Below are 13,454 nucleotides of genomic sequence, written 5' to 3'. Positions count from 1 at the left end.
CAGACGCCAGACGGACCGGAGCGTCAGTGTGGATCCGCGGCGCAGCGCAGCCACTGAACGGACTCTGCAGCGCAACTTCGACACAAATGGATTTTTACGTGGCCCTGTTTTCCCTTTTCTTTTTTACCAAACCATGTAAGTGTAAGCCGAGAGCCGCCCGCTGACTGCAATAAGTATTTCTTTGGCATAAGCTTCTCTTCAAGGGTTTTGCTGTTAGTGCGCAAGCATCTCACAATTTGTTGGTAATATCTTTGAATTGCAGCAAATTGTCTTATTCTTAATTTTTTTTTACATTAAGACAGTACTAGAAAATACGAGGAGACCGCAGATAAAATATGTTTTCACATTTTACATTAATGTGCAGTGCATCTATTCAGTCTTTGGAGAATTACAGGTGATGGAAGCGGGCATACTGTATACGACGTATCCACCCCCCCCCCCCCCCCCCCCCCCCACACACACACACACACACACACACCTAAATAGTTCATTTTAAAGACAAGCAGACTTTGTTCACTATTGAAATGTTTAACTCGTGCACACTGCATCTCTCCTGTCTTTCGTGATTGAACAATTTGAACATTTAAAGCCCACAAGGTTCAGGTCGTTGATCCGCCGCTTCTCGTGTTTCTCCTCTCCTCTCTAGTTTTGGCTTTCGGATCAGATCAAGACTACCAGATAGACATCATCAATGAACTCGACCTGGCAAATGCCACATATGGAATTACCCAAGTGGCAGGTCTCCACAACAGCAGCAAAGCATTTCTCTTCCGAGGTGAGGCACTCATGCTTTAACGATTTCTTCATTAGTTGCGCGACTCAAGTTCAAGACACGTCTTTGTCTTTACGCACCATGGATGCTTGCACACGCACACAACCAATATCCGTAAGCGCGCGCGCGCACACACACACACACGCACACACACACACACACACAGTCTTTGTTTCATTAGTTGGTGTGAGCAGAGCCATGCAGCGCCACACCTTTTGGTGTCATAGCATTAACAGAGATGCTGAGATGGAGCACCCCAGGGAGCCTTCTCTCATAATTACTCCACATTTAATTTGTCCCAGGAGCAGATGCCCAGGATCTTCCTGGACAGAGTTGATTGCTGTCTCACGCTGGATTTTGACAGTATTGACATGGTTCCCAGTGCTGTCCTCTGTGTGGCTATTAGAGCTCTAGTGATTTTCACTGCGAAGACCCTTAAAAAGCTGTTCAAAAAAGACAGGCTGAAAAAAAGCCTAAACAATGCAATAGTGTGAAACTCGTGGAATGCTTGAAGGTTTGCTGCTCAGGACGTCACACTGGTGTTTGGAGATTTCTATGGTGGGTTTCTTCTGCGAACTGTAGAAATGACTGGCACAACTTGTTCCTTCTACCTGAAGTGCTTCAGATTTAGACTTGTAGGAGTGTAACCGTCCAAAGGAGACGGGATGCGATGTACTGTACATCCCTGAGAGAGAAAAATCTAAATGACTTCATCAGAGAGTCTCCAGGCAAGTTTATGTTCCGTTGTATTTAGTGAGTGCTTGGATGCAGCTTCAGGAAACGTTGCCTGTGACTCTATATTCCGTCCCACAAAATGGTTTTTGACGAGGCTTGACAGAATCCTTATTATAAACACACTTTGAATCAGATTCCCATTCATTTTCAAGGTTTGACTTTCAACAGCAGTTAAAGTTTTCTCCACTACTCATGGTCCGTTACCTTTCCTGCCTCAGGAATACAACACATTTCACTTTTTCCAGCTTCACTATTCAAATTCAAAGATTCTGGCACGAACACCAGAAGCCGAAATCCAAAAACAGCAGCTCTGGGTGATGAGGCTCATATAAATCAGAGTGATACTGTGTGTGCGTGCGTGCGTGCGTGCGTGCGTGTCTGTGTGTGTGTGTGTGTGTGTCCGTGCGTTTGTGTGTGTGGTTTTATTTTTGAGAGTGCTTGGCTTGGTGTGCCACTGGCTGTGTATGAATGAAGGCAGGGCAGCTCGGCCAACTCTGCTGAGGTGAAGCCGTCCAAGATTCAGGGCTGGAGGCCATACGGCGTGCACAGCCTTACTTTTTAAATGATACGCACACACACACACACACACACACACACCAAGCTGCTCTCCATGCAGTTTCCAGGGTGCAGTGGACAGATAGTGTGGGAAACGAGGATCCTCGCCTGGTGACCTATTTAACACTTTGCATGCCTGAGTGTTGCTTTCATGGCCGCATAACCCAGATGCCTGCACAGAGCAAGTTTTAGGCCAAAGTTGCAGCAATTAAAGGGTTCCTTCTTTTTGAAAAATGGAGAAGTTGATATTCCAGTGGGTTGTGGCAGCAAACACTCCATGATTAACTGTCGGAGCGGAAGCTGTGCTGGAACCACTGTGGCTGATTGGGTCAGTGATTACTCAAGATGATTTATGTATACTGTGTCCAATCATGCTGTGCACTGATCTTAATATCGTCTTTCATTTGTTGGATTGCATAAAATGTGGCGGAACATATTGTAATGCTTGCGAAATGGCTGGGAAACTGGGCAGTGCCGTGTTTTGAAAAGCGCCAGATAAAGAGAGGACTCTGGCAGTAGCGTCGCCTGGACACTTGAACCAGTTTCACCAGTCTCCCACTTAGCCATTGATTCGCAAACAACAGATGGTTTGTGTGAGAAAATACATTTCAGCGGCTCCTCTCTCTGGGCACAACGCACCAGCAGCACAAATGAAGGTTTCACACAAAAGACACATGAGCGCCGTGTCAGCTGAAAGGTCCTTATCAGATTTTGTGATGCGACCTTGTGATGAAAGGCGACAAAAATGTTCATAATCCCTCAGTGATAACAGAGAACAAAGCTCAGCTAATTGCTAAGAAATTTGCATAGTTGTTATAATTGCCTTTTTCTTTAAAAAAAAAAAAAAAATGAATGAATAGGATTGCTTACATTGCTGGAACGTCTGAGATGTATTGGGTGAAGTTAGTTTGCCCAGACGAGGGCGGTGACCCAGTTTCTACACTGGAGCCCGGAGTGTCAACCTCATTACTCAGACCACATCCTGTCCTAATGTTGACTGAGATTTAAAGGGAGGATGATTATTAGCGCATGTTTTGCTATCCTCCTTTTCAAGTCTGGTGCGTTTCTAAATCTCTTAGGGGAGGCGACCAGGAGGCATCCGAACCCCCCCCAGCTTGTTTCTCTTGGTTGGAGGAGCAGCTGCGCTTTGAGTTTCTCCTTCACTCTTATCATGAGAAGGATTCCAGCCACCCAGAGAACGAAAAAATAATGTTGCCACTTGTTTCGTCCCGTTGTTCCGGTCAGGACCCAAAGTTGAAGATGGTAGGTGAAGGTGAGGATGTAGGCTGACCGCCAAACAGAAAGCTTGCTTTATTTTGAGCAAAACAGAACAATAGGTCATGTGTTGCTGCTCGTCTCTGTGAAGCATTGCTTCCATCCCGACCTGGAGTTCATCACAAAGTCAATGGCATTTTCATTTTCGCAATCCTCCATGCAAGACTTGTCATTCAGCAGCTCGTATCTATGAGAAAGTCAGGCTGGACGATGACGGCAAAATTTACAGAAGAATTCCAACTCCATCTTCGAGATATTTACAAATCCAGGAAATGAATTCACGTAGCTATAATTAAGCAGTTGCAGAATCATTCATGTGTTGGAAAAAAAATCTTGTGATACAAGTGGATCAAGAATGTGGATCAGTGTTTTACCTTCACAGGAAGCTTTAAATGATTGCTCTTGTTCGCTGCTCATATTGTGACGCTCTCTCCACAACAACAACAACACACACTGACTGGCTCGCTGAAATGAGGGTTTATTGCTCGCCTCCTTTTTTTCTCTAAGCCATCAATCAGCCTTTGTGTCTTGTACCATCTTACAACATGAGAAGTGTTCTGAAATATACATAATCCTGCGGAAACAGAACAATACAAGCTTGCACTCAGCAATAGAAATATACACAAAGCACAAACAAAATACCTTGTTTACCACTAGTTGTGAATTGAGGTTCTCAAGATTTAGCAATAATAACTTTGCCTACACGACACTCTCCTAACTGTCAGTGAATGAAGGCACTTTCAAGATATAATGAATATTAAAATAAATGGACAAACAAGAAATGCGTTTTTTTTCTCTCAGAATAAATAGAAGGCATCATTACAGTGATGTCATCGCAGTGCAAACGAGCTCAAACTCAGTTTTCTAAATGGTGATCAGAGAACTGATTGGTGAGATAAATTAATTTTAACACAAAATAACTCATTATAATAAATAATTAATAACTAATAAGAGTCTAGACTTCCTGTAAGATTAATATGTTTCAGATAAAACTTTTTTTTTGAAATAAGTATCTTTTAACCAGTTGTATTTATTACATTTATTTATTTATTTTTACAATCTTAGAGGCTCTAATTTTGATAAGTTATTTCAACTTCATACTTTAAAGGACCTTCAAAACTGAACTTAAAAATGTGAAATTGACTTAATTTCCAGCAACTTTCAATAGAAAAAAAGTGAACCAGCTTCATGGTGTTTGTCCTGCGCAATGAAACCAAGTCCTCAAAAGATTGACTTTATATCACACATGTCAAAGACATTTACTTTACATCAATTGCATCAGGTTTAATGAAATTCAACATTTTGGATGCATACGATCTTGCAGCAGCTCTTACACATAGCTCTGATTATGATGTCGCTTTCTGTCGTACTTTTATAGGTTTTTGTTTGTTTGGTTATTTGTTTGTTTTTTGCTGCACTCCTATTGGTTGTTGGTAGCTGTAGTTCATCGTGGCAGTAGTCTCACTGTGTCGCGCAGTCAGATAGCAGTTGTGACTTTTTCTCACACTCTCGATGATCGTCTCAGGCTGTCTGTCGTCGTGCGACCGTGACGATGGCCGTGAACCCTGTTTACTGCAAGAATAAGACCAGAGATTATAAAACCACGACAAGAGATATTTTCACTGCTGCTGTCTGAGCCGAGCTGGAATCGCACAGTCAAGACCGACGTCTGAGCTCAAACTTCAACGTAATGGTCAAAAGTTCACATGATTGCTGGAACGTGAGAGCTGCTCCCAATGAATATTTGTCCATATCCAGTTGAGTTAGTTAGGATTGCATGGTACATTTAATATCTGTGCTGAAAAGCACCTTTTGTATAAATCAAAGCAGAAAACTTTGTTGTGCACAATTATATGTATTGCTCATCCTTTAAAACATAATTTTGTATTCGTTGATGCAGCAGCAAGCTCTAGTCATCTACCTGAACACACTCTGATGTCCTCAGTGCACTTTGGATGTTTTTTAGTTTTTTTACATTAAAAAAGATCTTAGCACAAAACATTGGAGTGGGTTTTCACACCAAGCTCTTTGCTGATTACAGTTGAGCAAAAGCACTGGAGAAGCTGATGCTGCCACCGTACTGTACATAAACTCCTTTCATGACTTTATTTATACCAAGGACACATTTTAACATTTGTACCCTGTTAGCCGTGCTGATGCGAGTACATGTTTTTTTTTAAAGTCGTATCCAAATAGTAATTTAGTTTAGCATCCCTCAATCATCAATATAAAGGTTAAATATAATAACTGAGATAGAATATTCAAATATTAATGCATTGAGTAATGCATGCATTCAGTGAAGTTATTTAAATTTAATGAAATGAAATAACCCACCAGCCATGTTTTAAACATACACGTGTGTGGATCTGTCCGGTCACTATAGATTCCTTTGCTCATCATTGACTCTTGCTGAGAATCATTAATGTTGAGATAGTTAAATGGTTACAGCAAATGCAGCTCTCTGAGATCTGTCAACTCACCTCCCATCAGCATTTTAGGACATATAACAACTCTGCAGTTTGGTGTTAAAGACTAAATGGTCTGTAATTAACGTTTAATCGACTACCTCCCATCAATACTAGTCAACCCCCCCCCCCCCCCCCCCCCCCTTTAGTGTATACACGTCTTAATTAAAGGCCTGCCTTTCTTTAAACTGAGCCTTTCTAGATGACTGGCCAAATGCAGCACTGATAACACTCTTTAGAGACTTCTTGAGTAGTAGAATGAAATCCAAACTGCAAAAAGTTTCAGTTTTATTAAACAGGCTGCACATGCCAAGTTTGCCAGAGGAAAAGCACAAACAGTGATGACAGCCAACATGACCAAAAAGGTCAAAAACATTGAGTGAAACTTTTTATTTGCCAGGAGCGCTGGTTTATCTTTGCAGGAGTTGCCTTTACATACAAAAAAAAACACCTTGAAACTGCAGTATTGTTTGTACAACAAACAGCAAAACTTTTATTGCATTTGGGCGTCAGTTTACATGAAAACGTTGCCCAGAGGAACTGAAAACGCAACGTTTTGAAAACGACTGGTACTTTTCTACAAACGCTCTTCTGCTACTATGCATGCACGTCGTGGCTGCAGTAAATTGTCATCCTGCTCATGCTCAGTAGATGAACAATAACAGCAATATTTGCCTCCAGAGTGCCGTGGCTCTCGCTGCATATTCCAGTAGTTTTATAGTTGACAGACACTCAGAGTCAGATTAGTAATCCAAATTGGTCGCCTGTCCGTCCAAATGTCCATTGTAAATGTTTATAGTGTATTGTTGTCCGGGTGCAACCAACAGCACCAACTCATGGCCTGGCGTGCTCGCGACATCGCTTTCAGCAGTTCTGTGTAAACAGGCATCAGTTTAGAAATGTTGCCGTCTGAATGCAAAACTTTTCTGCAATAAAAATGAAAAAATTGTGCCTTTTTATTTGAACCGTCTCGTGAACGGGCCCGTTAATAAGTTCAAGATATTTATTGTCATGTGTGCGGACAAAGCTTGGCTCCACTGTATAATGAAAAGCTTCATTTGCTGCGAATAAAAGGAAGGAACAGAGTATGAACAGATAAAAAGGGTTAATAAATAAGTTTTAAATAAAATAGATAAGGATAAGGCACATAAAAAGGAAGACAAAATTGTACTTTCTAAATTATGGTACCTTCTATAATCTAACAGCAATGTAAGAACTTAAAGGGACGCAGAATGAGTTTCAAGAAATTTCATAGAAATGACCACATTTGGACAAGATAAGACAATAGCTTCCATTGTAAGAAATGGTATGTTCAGGCAAAATAGCTGAATCTACAAAATACAGGTAAAAAAAAAAAAAATCAATTCTGTGTACCAAAGCACATATAAACATGTTTTCACAGTGTCTCCCTCCTTCCTTATTTTAATAACACGTTTCAGTTAAACTGCATTGGCTTGGTTGGCTTCGGGTGTCGAGGGTTCTCATCTGGAAAAAAGAAATTATAGAAGATGAAAGGGTGAATGAACAGTTTCTTCGCATACTGTGTCTTTTTGGCACAAATTCAGTGAAAAATGAGAGAGCAGAACTTCTGCCAGATTACTTTAGATTTTCCACAACAAAACAGTAGAGGAGTAATACGGAGCTCATCACAGGTCTCCCATCCACAATCCTTTAAAACCCAGTTCACAAGAAAACTGCTGCTGCTTCTTTTGTCGAGTTGTTGCTCCAATTTTTCGTGAGGAAAAATATATATTGTGACAGCTGAAAGAGTGATGTTATGAAAAGCACACCGATTCTGAAATCACTCAATTTCAGCCCAGAAATTCAATGCTTTTTCAAAAAAGATGGTAGTCTCACTTGAAGCTGCAACAAGTAAATAGAAATTATTTAAATATAACCCAGATTATAATTACAAACACAGAGTTTGTACACATTAAAAAGCAAAGGTGTCTTCCATCTGTTGTATCAGAAAATATCTTGATTTTCTGTATTTTATTCAACTAAGAGCATGAACTGCATGGCTGCTGAACAAAGAAGAGCATGATTTTAGTTTAACCTTTTATAAAACACTCTCTAACATATGTGTGAGTTAAATGTTGTATTCAGGATTTTCTTTTTACACTTCAAGCCTTTACTATCAGTGCTATCAAGGATCTGATGTACAACACATACAAGCTCAAATCAAACAGTTTATTCAAATTCCCAAAGCATACAAAAAACTGTATGGGCATCAGTTCATCTGGTAAAGGGACGTGGGAATAACCCAAAGACAGGAAATGGTTTGAAGCAGACGTGGCCACGAGGAAGAAACACTGAGGAAGACGCATAATGGAGATGCACACTGGCAGAGCAGAGTCAATTCCACACCACTGGCATCACTCATGAGCAATCAAGGTGAGCCGATGGGGGGCGGAGCCTCAACACACGAGAAACTCAGGCCCTGTTTACACAACGTTTCAAGCAAAAACACAGTGGGCACGTCGAAATGTCCCTCCTTTCTCCTTATCTATAGACTTGACCTTATCCCCCTGGGTGACATCACAGGGTTAAGGAAAGGTGTTAGGAGGCTTCCTAAAGGAGTTCAGTAAAGGTGTTAGGAGGCTTCCTAAAGGAGTTAAGGGAAGGTGTTAGGAGGCTTCCTAAAGGAGTTAAGGAAAGGTGTTAGGACGCTTCCTAAAGGAGTTAAGGGAAGGTGTTAGGAGGCTTCCTAAAGGAGTTAAGGAAAGGTGTTAGGACGCTTCCTAAAGGAGTTAAGGGAAGGTGTTAGGAGGCTTCCTAAAGGAGTTAAGGAAAGGTGTTAGGAGGCTTCCTAAAGTAGTTAAGGAAAGGTGTTAGGAGGCTTCCTAAAGGAGTTCAGTAAAGGTGTTAGGAGGCTTCCTAAAGGAGTTAAGGGAAGGTGTTAGGAGGCTTCCTAAAGGAGTTAAGGAAAGGTGTTAGGACGCTTCCTAAAGGAGTTAAGGGAAGGTGTTAGGAGGCTTCCTAAAGGAGTTAAGGAAAGGTGTTAGGACGCTTCCTAAAGGAGTTAAGGGAAGGTGTTAGGAGGCTTCCTAAAGGAGTTAAGGAAAGGTGTTAGGAGGCTTCCTAAAGTAGTTAAGGAAAGGTGTTAGGAGGCTTCCTAAAGGAGTTCAGTAAAGGTGTTAGGAGGCTTCCTAAAGGAGTTAAGGAAAGGTGTTAGGAGGCTTCCAAAAGGAGTTAAGGAAAGGTGTTAGGAGGCTTCCTAAAGGAGTTAAGGAAAGGTGTTAGGAGGCTTCCTAAAGGAGTTCAGTAAAGGTGTTAGGAGGCTTCCTAAAGGAGTTAACTAAAGGTGTTAGGAGGCTTCCTAAAGGAGTTAAGGAAAGGTGTTAGGAGGCTTCCTAAAGTAGTTAAGGAAAGGTGTTAGGAGGCTTCCTAAAGGAGTTCAGTAAAGGTGTTAGGAGGCTTCCTAAAGGAGTTAAGGAAAGGTGTTAGGACGCTTCCTAAAGGAGTTAAGGGAAGGTGTTAGGAGGCTTCCTAAAGGAGTTAAGGAAAGGTGTTAGGAGGCTTCCTAAAGTAGTTAAGGAAAGGTGTTAGGAGGCTTCCTAAAGGAGTTCAGTAAAGGTGTTAGGAGGCTTCCTAAAGGAGTTAAGGAAAGGTGTTAGGAGGCTTCCAAAAGGAGTTAAGGAAAGGTGTTAGGAGGCTTCCTAAAGGAGTTAAGGAAAGGTGTTAGGAGGCTTCCTAAAGGAGTTCAGTAAAGGTGTTAGGAGGCTTCCTAAAGGAGTTAACTAAAGGTGTTAGGAGGCTTCCAAAAGGAGTTAAGGAAAGGTGTTAGGAGGCTTCCTAAAGGAGTTAAGGAAAGGTGTTAGGAGGCTTCCTAAAGGAGTTAAGTAAAGGTGTTAGGAGACTTCTTAAAGGAGTTAAGTAAAGGTGTTGGGATGCTTCCTAAAGGAGTTAAGTAAAGGTGTTAGGAGACTTCCTAAATGAGTTAAGTAAAGGTGTTAGGACGCTTCCTAAAGGAGTTAAGTAAAGGTGTTAGGACGCTTCCTAAAGGAGTTAAGTAAAGGTGTTAGGATGCTTCCTAAAGGAGTTCAGTAAAGGTGTTAGGAGGCTTCCTAAAGGAGTTAAGGGAAGGTGTTAGGAGGCTTCCTAAAGGAGTTAAGGAAAGGTGTTAGGACGCTTCCTAAAGGAGTTAAGGGAAGGTGTTAGGAGGCTTCCTAAAGGAGTTAAGGAAAGGTGTTAGGACGCTTCCTAAAGGAGTTAAGGGAAGGTGTTAGGAGGCTTCCTAAAGGAGTTAAGGAAAGGTGTTAGGAGGCTTCCTAAAGTAGTTAAGGAAAGGTGTTAGGAGGCTTCCTAAAGGAGTTCAGTAAAGGTGTTAGGAGGCTTCCTAAAGGAGTTAAGGGAAGGTGTTAGGAGGCTTCCTAAAGGAGTTAAGGAAAGGTGTTAGGACGCTTCCTAAAGGAGTTAAGGGAAGGTGTTAGGAGGCTTCCTAAAGGAGTTAAGGAAAGGTGTTAGGACGCTTCCTAAAGGAGTTAAGGGAAGGTGTTAGGAGGCTTCCTAAAGGAGTTAAGGAAAGGTGTTAGGAGGCTTCCTAAAGTAGTTAAGGAAAGGTGTTAGGAGGCTTCCTAAAGGAGTTCAGTAAAGGTGTTAGGAGGCTTCCTAAAGGAGTTAAGGAAAGGTGTTAGGAGGCTTCCAAAAGGAGTTAAGGAAAGGTGTTAGGAGGCTTCCTAAAGGAGTTAAGGAAAGGTGTTAGGAGGCTTCCTAAAGGAGTTCAGTAAAGGTGTTAGGAGGCTTCCTAAAGGAGTTAACTAAAGGTGTTAGGAGGCTTCCTAAAGGAGTTAAGGAAAGGTGTTAGGAGGCTTCCTAAAGTAGTTAAGGAAAGGTGTTAGGAGGCTTCCTAAAGGAGTTCAGTAAAGGTGTTAGGAGGCTTCCTAAAGGAGTTAAGGAAAGGTGTTAGGACGCTTCCTAAAGGAGTTAAGGGAAGGTGTTAGGAGGCTTCCTAAAGGAGTTAAGGAAAGGTGTTAGGAGGCTTCCTAAAGTAGTTAAGGAAAGGTGTTAGGAGGCTTCCTAAAGGAGTTCAGTAAAGGTGTTAGGAGGCTTCCTAAAGGAGTTAAGGAAAGGTGTTAGGAGGCTTCCAAAAGGAGTTAAGGAAAGGTGTTAGGAGGCTTCCTAAAGGAGTTAAGGAAAGGTGTTAGGAGGCTTCCTAAAGGAGTTCAGTAAAGGTGTTAGGAGGCTTCCTAAAGGAGTTAACTAAAGGTGTTAGGAGGCTTCCAAAAGGAGTTAAGGAAAGGTGTTAGGAGGCTTCCTAAAGGAGTTAAGGAAAGGTGTTAGGATGCTTCCTAAAGGAGTTAAGTAAAGGTGTTAGGAGACTTCTTAAAGGAGTTAAGTAAAGGTGTTGGGATGCTTCCTAAAGGAGTTAAGTAAAGGTGTTAGGAGACTTCCTAAATGAGTTAAGTAAAGGTGTTAGGACGCTTCCTAAAGGAGTTAAGTAAAGGTGTTAGGACGCTTCCTAAAGGAGTTAAGTAAAGGTGTTAGGATGCTTCCTAAAGGAGTTAAGTAAAGGTGTTAGGAGGCTTCCTAAAGGAGTTCAGTAAAGGTGTTAGGAGGCTTCCTAAAGGAGTTCAGTAAAGGTGTTAGGAGGCTTCCTAAAGGAGTTCAGTAAAGGTGTTAGGAGGCTTCCTAAAGGAGTTAAGTAAAGGTGTTAGGACGCTTCCTAAAGGAGTTAAGTAAAGGTGTTAGGAGGCTTCCTAAAGGAGTTAAGTAAAGGTGTTAGGAGGCTTCCTAAAGGAGTTCAGTAAAGGTGTTAGGAGGCTTCCTAAAGGAGTTCAGTAAAGGTGTTAGGAGGCTTCCTAAAGGAGTTAAGTAAAGGTGTTAGGACGCTTCCTAAAGGAGTTAAGTAAAGGTGTTAGGAGGCTTCCTAAAGGAGTTAAGGAAAGGTGTTAGGAGGCTTCCTAAAGGAGTTCAGTAAAGGTGTTAGGAGGCTTCCTAAAGGAGTTAACTAAAGGTGTTAGGAGGCTTCCAAAAGGAGTTAAGGAAAGGTGTTAGGAGGCTTCCTAAAGGAGTTCAGTAAAGGTGTTAGGACGCATCCTAAAGGAGTTAAGTAAAGGTGTTAGGAGGCTTCCTAAAGGAGTTCAGTAAAGGTGTTAGGACGCATCCTAAAGGAGTTAAGTAAAGGTGTTAGGAGGCTTCCTAAAGGAGTTAAGTAAAGGTGTTAGGAGGCTTCCTAAAGGAGTTAGTGAAAGGTGTTAGGACGTTGGTGTGGCAGTCAGACTCTCACTTAGTGAGGCTAGTGCAACCCATGGCTCACTAGTCCGCTCGACGAGTGGGAAAAAGATCTATTCCTGGTGTATTTAGCTGGGATAAGGATAATCTAAAATTTCTTGTTTGAGCATCACTTTCTTAATTTATGGGGGAAAACAATAAGCCGTCACTTTTTATTCCAGTGAATCGTTTCCCATTGTCGCTATTTTGGCAGCTAATTCAACAAATTGGGGCTTAAAGCATCGTCAGTAAACATCTGGGTTTCATCATTTGCAAGAATACAGAAAGAAAAGCAAACACCAACACCAGTAAATAGACCTTGCTGAGTTTCCACAAGAATGAATGCTCATCTTTCCACATTAAGATCACTATCACTCGGTGCACAAGACTGTAAAGTCCAGACTTGAATTCAACAATATTTACCAGATTCCCAAATTACCTTGACTCATCTTTGACTGTTGAACAAACACAGACAGACAGACAGATAGATAAACAACACAAATAACTCTTAGATAATTATTGAAAGTTTGACGGTGGTGTTCTAATGACGTTTTTTCACTGCTGATCCTAAAATGCCTTCATGATGTTTTCGAGCTAAAATTGAGCGCAGTCATTACTGATGATTACAACAATTACTGGCTCTAAATACGAGCTTTCCTAATTATCTGTAATGGTGTATGTTTTTCTTGCTGTTGTCTCAATACCATCGGGAACTGTATGGATACAACTTTGATTTGATGCCTCGCCAGATGCTGAGTGCATGAAACAGCTGACTCATGCAGCCTGCTATGGCACACTGCCCACATAGTAAAACTTTCATTACACCAAATCCCAATAAATAAACACGTTATGAGTATTCAAAAATAAACAGTTCACTGTGCATTAGTCCAGAGTATGGAAGTGGTTAAATACAGTAACCTTGCTCTAATGATTCCATAACGATATCATAGTAGTTTAGAAATAAATAAATAAATAAAACCAGGTAAAAGTAACTGATTTTCTGAAATTATGATCCACTTTTGACACTTGCTTAGTCCAGACTGCATTAGAGGGGGCTGTGGCACATGGAAAACACACAAACACAACACAGAAAACACCCCCCGAGCTTAGAATAAATCATCCCCTCACTCTGGTTCTCACCACTTCACCACCCAAAGACAAAGTCACCACAGAATATTCAAAAGTAAATAAATCTGCACTGTTGCAATATTATGGGGAAAAAATAGAGAGGACCTGAAACACAGTGTGTCTGTGGATTGGGCGGCAGTCGACGGCAAGGGCCTCGACGACCCGATTCCCGGACACAGAATCTGGTTTTTAGGACGTGGAACGTGACCTCACTGGGGGGGAAGGAGCCCGAGCTTGTGCAGGAGGCTGAGAGATACCGTCTAGATAAAGTTGGATTCACCTCCACACACAGCTTGGACTCTGGAACCCAG

The 13,454-nt window shown here is 41.6% G+C and overlaps 1 protein-coding gene across 1 annotated transcript in view; it reads left to right on the top strand.

The window, feature by feature from the left end:
* Positions 1 to 14: 14 nt before the first annotated feature.
* The window catches only part of LOC308132332 (protein kinase C-binding protein NELL1-like), a 446,993-nt gene continuing 433,553 nt past the window's right edge, over positions 15 to 13,454 (top strand). The window contains 2 exon segments of the mRNA XM_080499395.1: positions 15 to 135; positions 647 to 775. Of these exon segments, the coding sequence (XP_080355521.1) occupies positions 87 to 135; positions 647 to 775 (178 nt within the window). The 5' untranslated portion in view covers positions 15 to 86.

Source organism: Blennius ocellaris (assembly GCF_963422515.1).
Source record: "Blennius ocellaris genome assembly, chromosome: 1".
Taxonomy (NCBI): Eukaryota; Metazoa; Chordata; class Actinopteri; order Blenniiformes; family Blenniidae; genus Blennius; species Blennius ocellaris.
Note: the sequence above shows the minus strand (reverse complement) of the source record. Positions and strands in the feature narration are given on the sequence as shown.